Here is a 21409-nt window from a genome sequence, read left to right as displayed (position 1 = left end):
TCTTCATGGCTGTGTACAGAGGCGCAAAGCATTCTCTAAGTTGAACAACTAAGAAACAAATCAGCTCAAGGTGAACACTATCAAACACCCTTGTGTGCTGTGACATTATTATTGATTGAGTGATGCAAACATCACTACTGAAAACATGTCCAAAAAGCATGAGGCTAAGCTGACAAAAGTAGCTGGCTAGGCAAGGACAGAAATCACTGATGCTAAAACAGATATTCTCAAAATGAGAAGCTGAACAGTGATTTTGTAAGAAAAAGCATCAACAAAATGGGAGAATTCATCTATGTGAGTAGTGTTGCATGAACCAATGGAGAGCTCAAACAGGGACTCACCATCTGCAGTATTGATTGCATGCAGTGTAAGGGTAGCAAAGCTCTATGGCACCAGAAAGAAACAGAATATTTAAACAAATATAAATAAAACCCAGATTTTTTTTATATTTCAAAGTTAACAGAGGATTTCAAGGGTTAAAGTTCTGCAAGAGTCTTAGAGAGGAAAGCAGCTGCATTGTAAACAAGTTCTTATAAAAGTACTGGACTGTGGAAGGACATCACCTCAAAGAGCCTAAGGAGCTCATCACTTCTCAAGCTGCCTTTTCAAATGAATCTGAAAGAAGAGCTGAAAATAACTGACTTTTGCGTAGCAGCATACCAACTTAAACATGGAACTATCAGGTAGAACACAACTGCTGTGAGGAATTGTAGGTGCCCTTAAGAAATGCTAAGAACCACTACTGGCAAAGAGACCAAGGGAGCTGATCTCAGCTGTAGCATGGAAGAGGCTAATTGCTACTTCGGTGATGAAGGAGGGATGAGAATGTGATACCAGCCTTGACTCACACTAGACTATTCAGAAGGGTCTTGTTTGCTGCGAATTCTCGTTCAGCTCAACACTAATGACTTCACAGTAGTTCCACTAAAGCCAAACTACTTTCCTATCCTCTTTCCTTATCATGTGCTGCTCTTCAGCACAGCCAGGTGCTGGAGGAAACCTTTGGGGGTTCTAGGCTTTCTTTCTTCCTAACTTATCTGTGGCCAGCATCTCTGGATGTAAATCCAGCATATCAAGGTAAAATTGACAGCAGCCAGCGCACTTGGAAAAGATTATTTTCAGCTCTTAAAAATAATTTTTTTTGAAAACTCTCAGAGTCTTCAAAACTGAAGTTCAGAACAGTGTTGTCATATACATTGTTCTCATTAACAATGATGAAGGACTTGTAGAGAGCCCATTGAAATGAAGGGCTTTGCCCCATTCAAGACCATTTCTGCTCCCAAATATTACAAATTTATAACTAAACAACCTTTTATTGTACCAGTCTTCCCCTTCTGCACCCCCGTCCCAACCCGTTTATGAACATGCAAGAACTGTTGGAAATAGAAAAATGGAAATACTTTTAATGAGAGGAGAAAAATATCTATCTGGAACAGTGATCAAGGAAAAAACTTGCTGTTAACAAGACCACATCACTAATCATCAACAAGAATAAATCATTTTGCCTCTCTTGAGGAAACTGTGGCAAATAACAGCAACTGACTGTATTTATATGGTTTTTACTCTCTGTTGAATACAGATTTCCAGTGATAGGGATTCAGGATGGCTAGATATTCCTTGCCACCACTTTCCTGGTTTTCCATTTAATGTAAATATATTTAAGTGTTCTGCTAAATATGATTTCAAAAATGTGAAGATGGTCTCAAAATGATGTAATTTTAAACACTGCACAAAATTGCACATAGATGGAGAGGCAACATGCAAATTAATGCTGTAGTTCCCCTTTCTAATACTGAGAAATCAAGAATTTATTTTCTCCCTTACTGCATCCATGATAGGATGCAGTAATTCAGAGTGAGATAATCACAAGCTATTGATGTGTGATACATCTTTAAATATTAAAGCATGCTGGCTTTGCAAACATACCTTTTTTGCTAATGTAAATCAGTCAATCCTTTCTCTTTTTTAACTCTACAGTAGCAGCTTGATGTGCTTATGCTTGGATGCCTTTCATCTTTGGTGCACATTCTGCTTTTTTCTCCCTAGACACCAATTTCTGACATTTCAGCTGAAGTGGAAACTTGATAAAGGGAAGAGATCTTGCGCAGATGGAGCAGCTGCCTTTACATGCTGTGCTGGTGGGCATACCTGACAGCTCACTCAGCGCATACACATTCTGTGCAGCGCTTTACACACCCTTTCTTCATCATATCCTAGAGCAAAAACCTAGTTTCGTATGATTTCTTAGGGAAGCTTATTGTAGTCTTGAGGTGTACGGGTTTAAAGACATTGGCGATGTTATTTTCAAGACTGTTGTTGTTTTTAGTGGAATTCTCATTTCCTTTATTCATAAAACAGAACTCATAAAACATCCTTTCCCATTTTTCTGTGTAGTTAAGATATGCCTTTAGGGATGCTGTACTTTTTTAACTCTCACATAAATAATTGCAGAGTGCCATATTGAAAAGATAAGAAGTGCAGAGGCTGTTAGCCTGCGGCAGCAGTTGAGCACTGGAGATTACTGGCTGCTGGAGTTCTCAAAGACTGCAGGCATTGATAGGCATCGCTACAACAGCGGTATTGCCTTGTCTTTGCAGGGTGCTGTAGCATTAACTTCAAAAGCCTGAAGGTTTCACAGCTATGTATAGTTGCATTCTAATACATGCATTCTAATACATGGTTCAGAGGAATTAAGTGCTTGTGAATAGAAAAATAAACCAAGTTCCACTATAGACACTTTAGGCCTAAGGAAATACTGAAGTGTGAAGAAAATAAAGATGTCGATATAAATATGTTGGTTGATTTCAGTTCAGTGTCATGAAAAACAGGGAATGAGAAGAGCAGGGCAGTAGGAGGCACAAAACGGCTATATACAGTGTTTGCTAGACAGAGTCTACCCCTAATGGACAAGATAGGTCTTAAAAATGACTTTTCATCAGTACTCAACAGTAGCTTCAGTAAGAAGCTATAATCTTGTCTATATATCTTTATATTAAGCCAACATTTGTCTCCACAAAGTTGAATTACATAGCACCTTAGGGCTCATCTGGAAAACATACGTGATTTATTGGGGAGTCGACTGCCTTCAAAGTGATGTGAATCAGCCACGGACTATGACATGTTTGCTCCACTTTGGTGTTGAGACTGATCCCCAGCCTTTACTTTCTTAACCTTAATGTCTTGCTATTTAAGACATTACAGGCTATGAATCATTGTCATCTTCTGTTCCACCAATACTCCACAAAACTCTACAACATAGAGCCATGAAGTTCAAATTAATGGAGCTAATAGTAGTGCACTTGCGATGTAGGGTGCTGACCAGGAAGATAGCTGTCACCAGAGACAAGGCTGTAGAAGCCTTGAAGACGTATGTGAGTTTAATTGTACTACACTATGATTTCACTTGTAAAATAAAATATGTAAAATAAAGGTAATCGAAACCTTGAATTTCGGCATATATTTTCCAACAAGAACAGCATAGAATATTTTTTCGCAGAACTAGAAGTTAAACTAAGCAAAATGCTAAGTTTGTCTGTTACTCTCTGATTTTGGTTCTTGCTGAGTCTTGTATTTGTGGCCCTTGTAGGGAAGCTGAGTAGACCAAGTGATCTGTCACACAATAGTAAACATTCCCTACTGATTCTTTGGTGCGGTAACTTCAGGACAGTTGCATTTACCTGAAGTTTCATTTGGGTTTGTGAATGGGCATTTAGAGATTTGCTGGGAAGGGCCTTTCTATCATGTCAGCAGAATAACAGCAGCATTATTTATTTATCCTGCTATTTGTCTTGGAGTTGTATACTGCTGTGAACCTTCCTTGTACAATCAATAGCAATAGTCAAGTCCCTGATGGCTTGCATGAGGTCTTGGGCATGCCTCCCTTTCCAAGAGCAGACTTCTGTCTGAGGTAGGCCTTTCTTTTTGTTTTAAGGGTCTTAAGTATAGGGTCAGAGAACTATTCCAAGCATGAGCCAAATTTGTAGTGGGGAGGGACTTTTCAACCAGGAAGGCTTGCGGAATTTCGTAGTGACAGTCATTTGCTTGTTGAGCTCTTTGTCTCTTGGAAAAGCATTTGGCCAATGGACAGGGCCAAGGTTTGGAGATTGAAACATGTCTTTTGATGCAGCTGGTATTTACATTCCAGTCTGGACCTCATTTTGATGCTGAAAACCAGTATAACTAAGGAGAAGCACATTTGAAGATGAGAAAATAATTTTTTTAGTAAGTCTCACTCAAAGAGAAGGAAACAATAGCTTAAATGAAGAAACTGGGAAAGCAAACAATATCAGAAAAAAATGTAGCATGAGAACTTTCAAATAGCAGAAACAAAACCGTATTGGAAACCTTATTCTAGGAAAAGTCTTGCATTTTTTACTAATTTTTTTTTAATTGTAAAACTTTTATTTAGTGGTAGCATCCTCAGAGAGGCTTTATGTGCTGCTTTTTATGTGTTTTTTTTGCTGTATCTTGTGGTGGAACCTGAACACATATCATTCAAACTAAAACATGACTGTTCTTCATTTCTTTGGGTGAAATTTGAAGGTTTATAGCTTGCAAGCAGCAGCCTTAAGCTGTCACCTTCTCTTTCGGACATTGTGCTGTGAACGCAGTCAGACTGCTTTCTGCCTTCCCTGTCCCAGCTGTGCCTCCCTCTGTCTGGAATAAAATCTTGACATTTTTCTCTGACATCTCCTCATCAATATCAATATAGCTGAAAAGAAACCCTGATCTCCTCCTGCTTCCCTCTAAGACACCCCAGCTACTGCTTTCTTAGCTACTGTAGCAGCCTGCTTGTCATCTAACATCATTTTGGACTCTGGAACTCACTTTGCCTCCGTCTATGTCTAAGCCATACTGAATTCCTTCTGAGTTCCCTTTTCATACATGTTTTCTGCTGGTCCTCAGACCTAAAATTCTTGTCTCACCTTGTTATCTTGTGTCTTGACTAGTGCAATGTCTTTTCAGCTGACCTTGGCAGGTGCAGTCATGGCCTGCTCCTGTCTGTTCAAAATGATGCTGCAAATGATTTTCTGTCCTGCCACTTTGTCTTGTCCTCATTTCATCTCCCTGTTGACATCGTACATGAGCTATACCTCTTGGTTTTTGAACTCCCATATGAGCTTTTCTCTCTCTCCTGATGCCATTTCTTTGATGCAGAAGTGTCAACACCAGCCTCCATCATCGTCATCTTGTTACATTTTTCAAAACCACTCCTTGTTCCGTTCATACTTTCATCATGGTTGGTAGAGACTTTTTGAGAGCATCCCCCGCTCTCCATATCGTGTCTTGAGATTCAAGTGCCACCGAATGGATTCTGATAGGCTGAAACTACTGATTGCTTGTTAGGATATGTGATATTGCCTTGTTGTTCTTCCCATCTGTCCTTTTCTGTCTGTTGTCCATTTTCTTAAACTCTCAACTTTGTGGAGGAAGGACACTCTTTTATACTTTATCCTTGTGCAAGGTCCATGATAACTTGAGGTTGACCTGGGGCTGGGGCTTTCAGCCATACAGTGGTAGGAAGAATAATTAAGTTATATATAGCAATATTTCCTTCAAAGGCAAATGTGCTTTTATTGCTAGTGAAACATACAATTCATGATCTAAACTTAATGAGAGATTACTTAGTGTCATAAATTCTGAAGAGCTGAAAAATCTCCCCATTTCCAATGCTCATCAGCATTTCTCAGATCCGATCCTAAGCTGTTAGTTTGGAGCAGTTTAGCCACTTGGCTCTTGTAAAGTAAAAGTGAATAAAATAAACCGGAGTTGGATTTAAAATCTTCAGAATTACGAGGTTTTGTTTGATTTAAAATTAGTATAATGATCTTCATCTATAGTTCATTTGCCTTCTCAGTCTTGTGAATAATGAAGTGGTTTTGTCTTTATCAGATTTATTCTAACCCTTTTTTTCTTACGTCATTCTCCGTTTATTTCCTCTGAGATATTACGAATCTCAAGCTTTGCAGTCAGGTTGTTTTTTCTCCTGTAATTTACAGCAAACTGTTTCTTTCTACATGATTGAACTACAATTTATACAGATTGTTTTAGTGAGCTGTGGTATTATCTTCTGCAATAGGTGATGCCATGTGGAATTAGAAAGCTTAAAGTCAATTCAGATGTTGTGAAGCTATTTGTAAACTAAATCAAGGCAACACGCTAATTGAGCCCCACGCTAACTGAGCCCCACTTCCTCCTTTTGAAATTGGGGTTAGTATACCATCAGGTTTTTTGTATATTCCATTTGATGTCGTTCTGATTAAACAACTATCAATATTTAAGTGCATTTTATTCTTGAAAACCATAATGCCTTTGCGTCTTCCTTTCATTTAATTTCTGCATTAACTGAATGCATAACCTAGTGAAATAGGCATTTTAAGTGATCCAGAATGTTGATGATCGTTATTTTATATATTCAGCTTTTAAATTAACTATAAGGGTGTTCTTGTGTGATCTAATCTAGGTGGTCCTGCTCAGGCAGGGGTATTGGACTAGATGATCCTTTGAGGTCTCTTCCAATCCCTAACATTCTGTGATTCTGTGATGCGAATAGACTGAAACTGAACTTAGACATTATTTACCTCATTACTAATTTTCCTTCATCTACATAGTTGTCACTGTTTCGTGAGAAACAAGTATCTTGATCTAAAGAGTATGTTGCCAAGGAAGGAATTCCTGCTTTTATGAGAAGGATGTCCCTGGACATTAACCATTTGCACTGTGAGGTTTCTTCACCAACAAATACTGTTTTTTTCAAGTATCTGTGTCATGGATGGTGTAGTGCAATACATATGCAGCAGGACTCATGTTTCAAAATGCAGAACACCTTATCTTCATCATGATAGATTGTAACAGATTTCATTGCAGAAAGGATCGAGGGCTACATTAATTGAAAAATAAAGTATTTGGGGATTTCTTGGATCCCTGACATCTTGTGCACTTTTAATGAAATTGTTTTATGATTGATGGCTGCTTGACCTTTGCTTTTCCTGATTTTTTTTTTTCAAGTAAAAAGTATTCTATTTAAGCTCAGCTATGACTAGTAAAAGAAAAAAAAAATTGACCTTTGTGTAAGTATTTTTTAAGAGGAACTGAAAAAACATGAGGATTGTATTATTTGGTTTAGGAATACTGCACAAAACCTGCAAATGCCAGAAAATTCTGACAATTTGCCAATGTAGCTTAAGTGGTGGCACATAACTGTAGACCTATCTTTGGAAAATTGGCCTTTGCTATGAAATCTACTGTATTTGCAATCCATATTCTATTAGGAGGCTATTATTCAAATAGAACAATTACCATTAAAAGTATTTGTGTCGTAAGAGATTGAACAGGACACAGAATTTCATCTTTAATATTTACTAAAAAGAGTTCAAAAGAGGCACAACCATTTCTCCCTTGAAGTGAGAGTGTTTCCTGCAATTAGTTGGGAATTAGTTGCTTGAATTTTATACGTCAACCAACAATAATAAAATGAAAGCATAGCCTTGTTATGGTGTTTGAAATCTCCCTTTTCCTGGGTAACAGTCCTAATCAGACCCTGAATTTATTATCAAGAAAATAAAAAACCTATGATAGCACCATTCCAGGGTACTTAATTGAGACTTCAGAGGACTCCCTCCCTTCCAGTTGCTTTCCTGCCATTCTTTAGTCTCTAGTAGTCCTTGTCCAGGTGTGAACAGTATTAAGGTAACCACTGCAATGAAATGCAATTCTCACTCTTTTCTGCTCTTCTTAATGTTGGCAGCTGTCTGGGAACTGGCAGGTCCAGCTTTTGTCTCTTAACAGAGGAGCCAAACATCTTGCTCGCTGTAGCTCAGGCTCAGGGACAGAAAGAAGGATCTCTATATTCTATTTCTTAAAGGTAAATTTCAAGAGAAATAGGATTTCTGAAAATTAGCACTTCCACACAGCTTCTTCACTGAAAAAGATAACAATGTGTTTGTAATTGGGAAAAGTTATGCGGGATAAGAGGCAGGAAAAAGGTTCAATGGGTTTTAGAAAAACAGCACATGGTATTCAAAGCAAATATATAGTCATATTGAACAATTTTGTTTTCTGGGAAGGTGTATTTTAGTAAGAAGAAAAACTGATAGGAAAACATTTCAACCAGCTCCGCTTCAGACCAAATAGTTTCAGCTTGACAAAATCTCCTCTCCCTTATGTCATTTGATAGAAGGAAAGAACCACCTTTACCAGGAAACAAGAATTTGGACAAGAAGGGTTTTCAGAGGAGTAAGAGACCGGGAGTACAATCCAATAACTTCTCATCACATCTCCTGTGTCCTCGTGTAGAGTAGAATGGATCTACCAGACCTGCACCGCAAGGGTCACACCAGAGCCACTCCTCCTTGGAGCGGGGAGAGCGAGCACACTGCCATCACATGTGCCTTTAGCCGAGGTTTTTGTTTCACTTGTTTTGAGACAGTTTTGCATAGTAATTTATCTAGTCACTTCAAATACATTAGCTTAGCAGAGCAGAGCAAACCTGTGTCTGTTCTCTGTGTTTCCTTGTTTCTGTATTGTATCCGTATGAGCTTTCCTACATTCTGTCGTGTATCCGTATGAGCTTTCCAGATGTACATTGAGTGGTAGATACCCTTTACAGTTTAATAAGTATGAATGTGTCGTATTCAAAGTTGAGATCAAAGAAGAAATCTGTCTTCACTGTTTTCTAATAATACCTTGTAGGCCTCGTTTATCTGTAAGGCAAGCTCACATTCTGGTGGTAAGCCACCTTTGCAAAAGGAAATTTTCTTTAAACCACAGCCCCACTCAGTCATTCTTTATATTGTAAAAGTGGCAGAACTGATTAATGAAAGTGAAAAAAAATCAAAATATGCCAACCTTTTCCCCTCACTAGGTTTCCATGGTACCATGCTCATATAATAGACAGTGACATGTGGCCCTGGAGAAATCTGCAGTCTTCCTGGACTGACACCAAAAGTGTACAGCTCTGTTAATTCAGTAATATACAATGTAGCAGATACAGAGTGACTTTAATTTTATTTTGGCTTTTAATTTCTTCTTTTTTCTCCTCTCTGAAAATGCTTTGCACTCCTATAACTGACTTTTCAGAAATTCAAAGCTAATTAATACTGCTGTGTTTCCTGGATTGCTTAGGACCACAGAGAATTGAAGTGCAGTACCTTCTATGCTTGTTTATCCATCATTTTAGCTTCTTGTTTTGTTACGTTTGATGCAACTTGGCTGGCTACATTTTTTTTTTTTAATTTCCCTCATGCAAATAATAGTTAAGCATTTATTTATGACCCTTTAGCAGTGCCCAAGAGGCACATATGACTTTCCTTTCCTAATGTGATTTGCCACAAAAATGGTGTTACTCTCTGAGATCCAGGGATAAGGAATGACTGTTTATCTCAAAGACTGCTAATGTGGTCTAGATAGTATGGATAGAGTGAAGACTGAGCAAATCCCAAGGCATAAAGCAGCCCTTCATAAATAATATTTTTTGCAGGCCCAGTCAAGTAAATGTGCTCCGCTAAAGCAACTGGTAGGGGGAAACAGAAGGTAAGATGGGGGATACTTGGCCGGTGCTATCTAGTTGCAACATGGATGTTTTCTGGCTTTACCTTTTCTTCTCCAGTGACGTCTGAGAATTAGACTACGCGTGCTCGCTCCTCAGCTCTTGTAGTCACCGTTTCAGTTTTTCTCCAGGAGCTGCCCTCTTGTTTTGGTCAGTTTCTTTATGGAGTAGCTGAAGGTAATACCAAGAATAGAACATGAAATTCCATTTTTATGCTCCAGACGCATGCGTTTCCAGCTCCCTTAGATCCAAAACTGGAACCAGTAGTCAGACAGATAAAAAACTCTGGCTGAAATGCAGTCTTGGAATGAGATAGACGACGAAGCTCTATGAAACCCCTTGCCTTGACAATCATCATCTTAGCAAAGACATCTATTCGTGCGTTGTATGTCTAAGTCTTTATTTTATCCTAATCTTTTATTCAGATGTCCTGAGTAGTGGCCTGCCTGAAGGAGACCAGGAAGCCCCAGTGGAATCAGGCTGACTACAAGCCAACAGTGAGCTCTCACCACAACCCAGGAAAACCATATACTGGGCAACAGGAGGATGGCCAGCAGAGAAAGAAATGCTGTTATTCCTCTTGACTCAGGGCTCGTGAGGCTACTCATGAAATACTGGGTCCAGTTTTGAGCTCCGTGGTTCAAGAAGAGTGCAGAGAAACTAGAGAGGGTCCAGTGGACAACTAGTGGGTACTAGAGCCACGTAACCTACTGGTAGAGCTTGAGGGAGCTAAGCTTTGATAGGATGGCAAAGAGGAAGCTAATGGGCAATCTAGTACTAGCCTACTTGAAGGGTGGTTGCGAAGACAGATCCGAACTCCCCTTAGTAATGGCAAGTGATGGAAGTAACAAGGGACGATTGTCACAAATTTTGGCTTGAGAGGCTTAAGCTGGGCATTGGGAAAAACTTTCTCACTAGGAGAGAAGTGCCAGACCAGAGTCAGCTGGGTAACACATCAGTTACCCAGCTGCATTTTTGGAGGTTTTTAACACTTGAATAGACAAAGCTGTGGCCGACCTGATCTAGTGTTGGCAGTACTCCTGCTTTGACCAGGGAGTGGAACTAGATGACCTGTAGAAGTTCCCTTCAACAAATGTTTTTGAGTCAGTGATTCTATGAGACTGGTTAGATTTATTATGCATATTGTGGCATAGTAGAGTGTTTATCGATTAGATATAAAGCATGAGTGGTAATAGGAACTCTGAAGGTAAAAGAGCATCTCAGTCTTCTTTTAGCTGATGATTGGTTGTTTGTAAGGTTCATATTCCCTTTATCAGGGTATTCTGGAGAATATCACGACTTGAAACTTTCCTTATTTACTTTCCTTTGGTTAAAGTGGATTAGAACAAGAAACCATTATTTATAAGAATTTTCTGGTAACTTTCCTTGGTGTCATTTTAATCCATTATAGTGAATGATACTGCTTTAAGTCACGTAATTGATGTTTTACCTTTGTCAGTAGTTACAGCTTTACCTATCTGTGCGATGTTACTTCATCTTAGAATAGAATAGAATGGTTAGGGTTGGAAGGGACCTCAAAGATTAGCTAGTTCCAACCCCCCTGCCATGGGCAGGGCCACCCTTCACTACACCAGGTTGCTCAGCGCCTCATCCAACCTGGCCTTGAACACTTCCAGGGATGAGGCATCCACAACTTCTCTGAGCAACCTGTTCCACTGCCTCACCACCCTCAGAGTGAAAAATTTCTTCCTTATATCTAATCCAAATCTGCCCTCTTTCAGTTTAAAGCCATTGCCCCTTGTCCTATCACTACATGCCCTTGTAAAAAGTCCCTCTCCAGCTTTCCTGTGTCTTCTTTCATCTTCTCCAAATCTATTCTGTAGGTTAGTATGTATCTTTGCTCTGCCACCCTACCCAGACACCTCCTTTTCTAGTATATTCAAGAGCATAAAGACTCGTGATCTTATTATGAAAGCTGTGTAAGTCTCAGATTTCACTGATCATTTTTTCTGTCACAAGACTTTGCAAATGAGTATTTGTTTGTGGATGTGACCTCTAGGACCTGGATTATATCTAGCTTTACCTGCCCATTCCATCTCACTTTTGTTTTCTTTACAGATTAAAAAAATTCTGTTTTCTCTCTGCATATTTTTTGCATGCTAGCTTCTTGCCTAGGCAACCTATAGATAACAAACTCCTGATGGAATCAAGATGATCTACATGTTAAACATCTGCATGATATTGAAGCAGCTGCACATCAGTCATGTTACTTTTGTGCTTAGGAGTGGTCACGGAGTCTTGTATTTTGTGATAGTATGTTGGGGTTTTTATCCTTTTTCTAGTAAAGGTGTATAAAAAGAATCTAACATATTCCACTTGGGCATGCACTGTCTCTTTCATTGTTCCTTCTTCTGTTCAAGTCTTCAGTTTTCACAGCAGGCATTAGCCCCAGTCCCGTGTTACATTAAAGGGGTGCTTCCATTTCAGCTGGACTGCCCTTCACAGAACATCACAGATCTATGGTGAATGGATTCCCTCCTGTAATAGTGTTTTTTGGGTTTTTTTTTATTAATGAGAAAAGATATATAAGAAAGTTAGAAAATAGATGTATTTCTCTAATAAACAGTGGATGAGGTTTTCTGTAAAGAGATGGCTCTGGAGAAGCTGCTTCAGAGGAGAGCAGAAGTAATGACCAGCCTTGTCTTCCTAATTCAGAATATTTGTACATGCTGAACTGAGATTTCAATATTACAAACACAGTTAATAAGAAAAACACCTCTGACTGTCTGTATGTTTGGACCACACCAAGGTCTGGCAAGATCTGCTTTCTCACAGGGCTGCCTCAGACCCCAGCACCCTGATTTTGCTTTCCCTGCCCTTACCCCAAGGCTCTGTCTCCTCTCCATCAGCACATCCTGCTTTACTGATCAAAAGAGTCTGTGTCTTGCTATGTCTTGTCTTCCAAGGGGGAGTCTACAAAGGCAATTTCAGTGTAGCTGCTCCTGAACTTGTTTATGGACTGAACATGCTGCATCATGTAGCGTGATGTCACGTGCCATGACTCTGACCCTATATCTGGGTGCAGGGTTGCAATCAAATCCTGACTCTCACATGAAGGTGATAACTAACCTCTGAGCCAGTCATGACCATGAGTATTTCTTGACTTTGTGAACAGTTTTAGTAATTTACTTTAGGTCACCACCACTCACTTAACTTTGAGTAGTCACTGAAATGCAAAACAGTCAGTACCATCTCACAACTCTCAGTAGCTACATCAGCTGAGAGGAGTTGCTGTGAATATTTCTGGTGTCTTCCTCCTTGAGTTGGAGTGCTGCTCCAGTCCGTAGTGGCTGTAAACGTGAGGGCTGAACTGTGCTCAGATATGAGTCTTGTGCCACTGCCTAGAGTCATGCTAGTTTACTTGAACTTTTTCAGTAAACACCTCTTGAAGTACGTTACATACAGATGCAAAGCATTTTACTGTTACAGTATGCTGATTTTTCTGTGTAGGTGTAACACAACATACTCAGTGATTCAGAAGTTACCAAGCTCACCAAACAGGGGCCTTTATGTCCTGTGTCCTCACAATACTTCATTATTTGCATTTGCTATGATGTACCTAAACCTATGTTGCATTTTCCTAGCTGGCCCTTTCGATACCTTCCTGTGAAACACCTGATTGCAGTTCACTTGAATTTCTCTCATGGCTGACAACTTGCATCAGATTTGCTGGAATTGTCTCAGTGGACTTCATTGTTTGCTGCAGAACTGAAGGATAGTAGTTGCTCTCTAAAAAATTCTGGCTTGGGATGAAGAAGATGATAGAGACCAGTACATACCGGATCTTGACCTTTAGTGTAATACATGCCATACTAACTTAATTTCTCCCTCCGGTTGTATTCCAGTATTTCGGGATGAAGGCTGGATTGAAGCTAATGCCTTCTTCAATCATTGTTTTTTCTCCTTTGACTTATCAATAATAATAATAATAATAATAATAATAATAATAATAATAATAATAATAATAATAATAATAATTATATTATAATAATATGTATAATAATATATATAATTATTATTATTATTATTATTATTATTATTATTATTATTATTATTATTATTATTATTTAACCAAGATCTCAGTTAATTAAAAAGCAAAAGAACCTGGAGAATGTGGAAAATATGTTGTAGAGGTAGCTAAGCTAAGTGTGAAGGTTAGTATGAAGCTAGAAGCAAAACAAATTGCAGTATCACTTAGGTGTCAGCAGTGCATAACCATTAAGTGAAACGGGGAAAACCAGAAAGGACAGTTTTACTGACACAAATAAGTAAACATAGAAATAAAATCCCAAAAGGGAAATGAGCACACGGACGAAGTGGCAATAAACAAACTGTACACAAGATGAACAGCCAGAGAAATAAAGCAGCAAAACCCAAAATAAATGCCAACAAGCAAGGTAGATGCAAAAAACCAAGCAGCTGTTAAGGAAGCGAAAAAGAAATGGAGCAAACCCCACTGCATAGCATTTCAGATCTATATCCTAAAATGCCCTGATTTCTGTGAATTCCATCAGAGAATTTCCATTGTGCAGACAGTACAGGTAGACACCAGTTGATGGAAGCTTTGGGTTATCATTTATTTCCATTCTTTCATTCGTTTTTTTAAAAGAGGAAAGGCTTTTTTCCTGAGATCTGTGGGCATCTTCACTGCTGTGCATGTTGCAGATTCCCATGAAGTCACGCATTTGTGGTGCTCCCCACAGCCATGCCTTAGGGGCCTGTATTTGCAAAGCCTGTACACTGAAGGATTCAACTTTTAGTGGAAAAACTGGTGCTCAGAGACTGGTGGAAATACTGCCTGTCAAATGTAGAATATCTTTATCTAATAAATTAATTTAAAAACATCCTGCTTTAGTTTTGGTTTTCCTCTCTTCAGCTGTTCCCTGTTATTAAAGCTTCAGTGCTAGATGAAGACTTTACTTCCCAGACCTTACCTCTTGGGCTATAATGGGGGTTATTGGAAGAAAAAAGTCATATATATTTTTTAATAAATGTATGTGTTTTTTCTAAACCAAAAACTTCCATGTCACTCTTTGGTTATAAAATATCTCCTTTTCTTTGCAGTAGATAAAATTACTAATTAAAGTTTCAAAAATGTAGTTCGGGAGAATTCTAATGCTTCCATTTCCATCTCATTTTTTTCTTTTCTCTACCTTACGCAAAAATGGATCTTTGGTTGTACTATTTCTTATTTGAAGAATCACCGTGGATGGCATTCCTCTCTGCCAGATTGTCTACTCCATTTGCTGAAGAACTCTTCCTGTTAAGAAGAGCTGTGATATCTGTAAATTTTGGGCTAAAAGCCCCATTCTCCAGGTATCAAACGCTGAGATGAAAGCACAGACCAAAACCTGGGTTCAAGCTCATTTTGAATTCTGGTGTTGCTCTGTAAGCCATGCTTCGTTTAGGGCAGGAAACAGAAGTGTATAGGCAGAATTCACAGAGAACGGTTCCTGCTGGAACACAGATGAGAAGAAAATCATGGGTTACTTCATTGTTTTGAAAGAAAAGCTGGAAATGCTGAAGTTCTTTGCCCGTGCAGGTTGTCTTATGATTATGCTGCCCAGAAAAAAAGCTTGATAGGGAAAGACTGATTAGGATGCAAAAGACTTGTTCAGAAAAGGGTGTTCACACAGAAGCTGTTTGAAGACCAGCTTTTTTAGATCATTTCCATCTTCCCTGTATGATACCCATTTCAGCTGCTTTCTTGGCCATTCTGTCATATACAGAGGCATTGTGCAAAATAAGAAAAAAATCTTCCTTGGTGCTTTGAGTATTGATCGATCGTGAGAGATGCGAGCTCACTGACCTCTGTCTTTTATGGTGTTGGGCAAGACCCCTCTGCAGTAATTCCCAATGAATAAAGTGCCATTGTCTTACAAAGATGTTGCGAAGAAAACTATCAAAATGCGTGGAGCTCCCAGCTACGGTAGAGTCAAAGCCACATGAGGAATTTTATGGACATGGTCCTATATTGCTTTTTTAAGATTTATGATATAATGCTGGGAACTTTACATCACAAAATGTGAAACCTGTGTTATCAGAGGCAGATTTTAACCTTTTCTAAGCTTTATAAGCTTTTCTTTTTCATCTGCTGCACACAAGATTTACATCTCACAGGCTAAATGTATATGTTCATTAGAAATCTGAACTAAGTCATACTGCCACTTACAGCTTGTAAAAATATTTGCGCTTTCTATTACACATGTCAAAGCAGTGTGCATGATACATAATTTCAAATGTTTAAGCTATAAAATAATTGGGAGTCTAGTCACTTCTTAATTAAAATAACCTGGAAATATTCCATTTAATGACTTCATAACTGGCATCCAAACATTTACTTCCAGCTTTTTAGTGTTCTATTAGATCAGAACAGAAGTATCTGCAGAAAGCAATCTTGAAAAGTTGTCTATATGTATTGATTTTTATAGTGCCATTTGAAAAAGTCAAAGGCACCTGAATACAGAAATATGGGCACATAAAGGGTTTTATTACAGTAGCCATAAAAGATAGTATCATCCCTTCAGCTCTTTCCTTATTGTTTAGAGATACTTACAACAAATGAGTGTCTCACAAATACAGAATCAGTGTGGTTGGGGCAATTTTTTGTCCATTGATATATATGCTTTGTAAGTGTCTCCGTGGAGCATCCTTCTAGATGAAATGAAGCAGGGTCGTTATATGGGGAAATGCAGTACAGGAGTGCTGGACCATCTTCATATTAACAGACTAGTAGGTGAGGCTGCCCATCTATCCAAGTGACAGAAATGATGTAAAGCACTGACTCAGTTGAATTTGATATGTCATTGAACAATGGGATCGCTTGAGCCTGAAAAACCTGACACTGGCATTTCAGTTACCAGTTTCCCAGCTTTTTGCATCTGAATTGTGTTTATGCTTTACTGAACATAATAACAGAGCAAAAGAAACCAAAACAAAACCATTTTAATTTGGGTTCTTGGAACAAATGCCTTGCATTGCAGTAACCCAGAGTAAATATAAGCTGCACGTGTGGGTCGATACTTTAGTTTAAGCAATCGCTAAGGCAGGCATTGCATTCTATTCAGAAAGATAGTTACAGTATTTTAGCTGTTTGTTGCCGTTTCATTTTGGTTTGCTTTGGTTTTTCAGAAACGTTTAAGGGAAGCATATCAGTTCCATGAAAATTTTTCTAGAAATGTTTATGTCTCAGTTTCAAGGTGCAGTTTTAGGGAGAGGTAGCAGAATAGTTTTGCAATCCTTAATACGAATCTCTTAATATGAAAATCTAAGTTTAAGATCCCCAAGGAAAAGTGAAAGAATCGGAAAAGTCTAGAAAAGAGGAGCCATAATAATGATTCTCGAATACATGAAAAATTCTGGCCAAAAACCAAGTGTGCTCCCAGGTTTTTCCTGGGAAAACCTTGCAGTGGTTGAAACATTATCATCTTAAGATCAGTGGAAAACCATTCATAATCCTCCCTCCAGACTTTATCTGTGACTAAAATAGCATCAGTAGCACAAAGATGGCCTTGGAGCTGTTACATTAGTGTTTTCCTTAAAACGGAAGCTTCGATGTGAATACCCACTGGAAGTAAATTCTGGCGATAATTTTTGAGGTGGACACTTGTGTAGGATATTGATGACATCTCTGCTGATATAAATACTTTAGACAAACTTTGATGCAAAATTTCACCATTGCTAGAAATCAGATAGCTCCATAATTGTCTCTAATTGAAAAGGCTTCCTGAGAATTTTCTCCATGTTTTTCAACCTATATTCAATACATTAGATGTTGTAAAAGTGACCAGTTGAAAAAATGAATAATGAAATAGGAGATCTGAGTAAGATCATAGATTCACTGAAAAGCTGGATTTTTACCTAGCAAATTCCACCAGTCTTTTGTAAGCAGAAACCAGAACCCAGGGCACCAGAAATTTGTCTGTAAATCCATGTAGATAGAGATGTCTTATGATTGCCTTACTTCTGAAAGATAAACTTCTTCCATCTGAAACCATTAGAGGGATGTCGTGGTTTAACCCCAGCTGGCAACTAAGCCCCACACAGCCGCTCACTCACTCCCCACCAGTGGGATGGGGGAGAGAATCAGAAGAGTAAAAGTGAGAAAACTCGTGGATTGAGATAAAGACAGTTTAACAAGAAGAGCAAAAGCTGTGCACACAAGCTAAGCAAAACAAGGGATTCATTCACTCCTTCCCATGGGCAGGCAGATGTCAGCCATCTCCAGGAAAACCAGGCTCTGTCACACATAACAGTGACTTGGAAAGACAAACGCACTCACTCTGAACATCCCCCCACCTCTTTCTTCTTCCCCCAGCTTTATATGCTGAGCATGATGTCATATGGTGTGGAATATCCCTTTGGTCAGCTGGGGTCAGCTGTCCCAGCTGTGTCGCCTCCCAGCTTCTTGTGTCCCCCCAGCCTACTCACTGGTGGGGTGGGGTGAGAAGCAGAAAAGGCCTTGACTCTGTGTAAGCACTGCTCAGCAATAACGAAAACATCCCTGTGCTATCAACGCTGTTTCCAGCACAAATCCAAAACACAGCCCTGTAGTTGCTACTGTGAAGAAAATTACTTCTATCCCAACCAAAACCAGCACAAGAGATTTCCACGAACCACTGATTCCAGCCTACAAGAGGATTTTAGGATGCAAAAGAATGAGATTTTTCAAAAGATTTTTGGGAAAACCTCTTCCGCTGTCCTGTCTGACTGCATTGCTTGCAGTTGGGAAAGCACTACGTTCTTCCAGAACAGTGTATGAAACAATATCTCAGCAGGAGAAGATGGTTAAAGGAATGGGAAGCAGTGTCCATGTTTGGTCTTTAAGATAAGGCACAAATGCACGATACATAAATCATCAAACTTACTGGAATATGCTTTGTATTAGGAAAAATAATTTATTTTTTAAATTTTTTTTTAGTTTAAAGTGTAAGAAAACTGTGAAGGAGAGACTGCATTAGAGTCACTGAGGAAATGGCATGATATTTTACAATCCTGACAAGTTAATGTCTGAATCAACACCTTTGTACAAAATTTCAGGAAAAATAAAGGCGCTTTCAATCTAAGAGCACATTCTGTATTCAGTAAAATTGTAGATTATTCATATGTATTCTAGAAGCCAAGTCATTAATGTTAAATAAGTCAAAATGTTCAAAGGACTTCTTGAAATTTAAATAGTACAGAACAAATTCTGCAGTTACATTCATATCTGTAATTCCCATGATCCATAATTCTTCACACTTGAGAGCAATTTTAGCAGTTTCGAAACGTATCCAGGTAATGTGTATTGAATAGTATTTAACAGAGGAAGGAGTGATTTTTTTTAAATTGAATTTTGTAAAACACAACCATTGTAATGGGCCTGTGAATTAAAAAAAGTAAAGCATGCCAATATGACAGACAACTTAATACTGTGCTTTAATAAGCAGTACTGTGGAAGCATTATACTGACAAAAGTGAAGGTGCTTTCTGCAAAGAACTCAGCATCTAAATGGCACACAGAGAAAATTTTCTAATATTTTGTATTGGCTTTTGTCTTCTAGAGTATCAGGGCTTCAGGGCTGGTGCTGTTGGAAACCATTCTTTTTGGATCACTCCTTCTCTACTTCCCAGTAAGTCAAACTATAACTTTTTTGAAAAATTATATCCTTGCTGACATTTAAAAACATTGTATGAAGTTAAAATGTGCTGTGTTCTGTAAATATTCTTCAGAACACTTGAATGTTTTACTGTATTTGTAATAATGGTCCATTTTCAGTTTAGAGAACTTTCCAGTGTTTTTTACTTGGAAGTTTTCAAGTGTTCTGGATTAAGCTGAGTTTTTGCTTTGAAAGAGGATACCTCTCTAAACTAAGCTATGGGAAAAACATGGAAGGTGTGTAAAAGGAAGACACCGATTATACCAAGTATTTCTCTGGAATGTAATACAAGGAGTAATTATTTCAGTGTATTACTGGCATATATTTTGATGTTTCTGAAGCTATGTGACATCTGCAATACCATGTATTTAGAAAAATGACATGGTATTATCCCTATGCTGTAAGTGCCAAAAAAAAAAAAAAGTAATTTCACATGAAAAATATATCACAAAACTCATAGAAATGTAGATCTTTTCTTTTTTCAAAAACACCAGAAAAAAATGAGTTTGGTAATTGCCACATAAACAAAATTTAATGACTAGATAAAGCAAGACTTCAAAGTGTAAATTGAATGAAGTTGATAGAAATCATGCAGATCAGGAGACAGAAACAAAGATGAAGTAAGTTGTGGATTATATTAAAATGTGTTTATGTTCTTTTTTCCTCAGTAGTCAAAATCTTTTGTGCTTTTACAGACCGTCATGTAGTTACTGAGAGACTAGCTGGAAAACAAAACTCCTTAGCAGTTGCAGAACAAGTAACAAATAAACAGTAGTAGAATGAGGTACGAAGAATGCTATAATAAACACAAAACCTGATGGAATTTTTATACATTATTTTTCTAATCATGTGGGCCTTTCAAGTTCTAAAAAAAAAAAAGCGTGTGCATTTCCAGGATAGTTTCATGTATTTTTTCGTCTTTCACTTTGCAGATGTCAGGAAGAAAGAAGTTTTGTTTTTTTCCATATCGTACAAATGCTTTTTACAACTTGCAGTACCTCTCCACGGGGTTTTCAGAGCCTCTTTCATGTTCTTTTCCAGTGAGCAAAACAGAAAGCCCATGCATTGCTTCCTCAGCTGGTGTAGAAATGCTATGAAGCATTTACAGAAGTCCGTAGCGTGAAGCATAACACAAGGGGTTTCCTTTTCATGGCTATCTTCTCTTTGTTTTCCCAGAGAACCCTCGAGCCACGTAGTGGCTTCTCCAGGCAGAAGCTCTGTAAGAACCAGTCAGTATTTGTGCAGCCTCAACTCCGAAGTATGCCAGAAGCCTCGTTGTAGCTCTTGCTGTGTCTGCATTCTGCTCCTCTGTCACTGATTCTTCAGTTTCTTTCTCAGTTCTTGTCTTGATCCTCTAATTGTTGTATTTTGCAAAGGACGAACGTCCTTTGGTGACGGTCTGTCTTCAGGCTTCACGTGCTCAGCATCAGGGATTCTGAGATACTGTCAGGGGAAAAAACCTTCTCTCTCTCAGCAGTTGACTTGAAGAAGAACCGTACTGTTAGATGCAAGAGATGGCCATCCACAACCTTTAAATGCAGAGGGAGAAGCGAGGAAAGGAAATGGGAGCTGGGAGGGAGGAGTTCAATAACCAAAGCATCCCCTCAGCTTTTGCTGATGATGTTAAATGTGCAGCAAGTACAAAATGACAATTTGGCGCATTCTGAGGAAAAATCTTTTGCTGAAAATTCCTGATTAGCCCATCTCCCAGTTGGGATGTAGATACTTGAGGAGAGCTTGTCCTTCTCTGCATACCTCATTCCCATACTATATAAAACTGTCCACTGAGAACCCATTCTCATAGAAACTAATATGCAAAGTGTACAACCTGGCTTCTCTCTCATAGCAGTTTTATGCTCCCACACACTTTGCTGGGACTCTCTTTCTTTCTTACACAGGTAATTACTAATCAGGCTGTTGTTACTCCTACAGGCTGAAATCAAAAAGAGAGAAATTTTATCATTTCTATTTTAAAGGTCTTAGAGGAGGGATGTAGAGAGTGTGGTAGTGGGAGGTCATTTCAATGTTCAGACAGAGAAATTAATCCTGATTTCACCAACTGCAGGAATATGTTTTTGAAAAAAACCAAAGAATATTGAGACTGATACAGAAGTATCAGCATTTCAGTATCCCTGTCTCTCAGTTCACTGCAAGGAAGATCTCATCAATTTCTGATGCAGGGCAAGACAGTGGAACAATAAAT

The 21409-nt window shown here is 38.6% G+C and overlaps 1 protein-coding gene across 1 annotated transcript in view; it reads left to right on the top strand.

Moving 5' to 3' along the window:
- GPR158 (G protein-coupled receptor 158) overlaps positions 1-21409 on the top strand; it is a 211874-nt gene that overhangs the window by 107195 nt on the left and 83270 nt on the right. The window contains exon 5 of the mRNA XM_086614818.1: positions 19111-19179. Coding sequence (XP_086470944.1) covers positions 19111-19179 — 69 coding nt within the window. The remainder of the gene's footprint in view (positions 1-19110; positions 19180-21409) is intronic.

Source organism: Tauraco erythrolophus, chromosome 7 (assembly GCF_009769465.1).
Source record: "Tauraco erythrolophus isolate bTauEry1 chromosome 7, bTauEry1.pri, whole genome shotgun sequence".
Lineage (NCBI taxonomy): Eukaryota > Metazoa > Chordata > Aves > Musophagiformes > Musophagidae > Tauraco > Tauraco erythrolophus.
The sequence above is the reverse complement of the archived record's forward strand: the minus strand, read 5'-3'. Positions and strand labels throughout refer to the sequence as shown.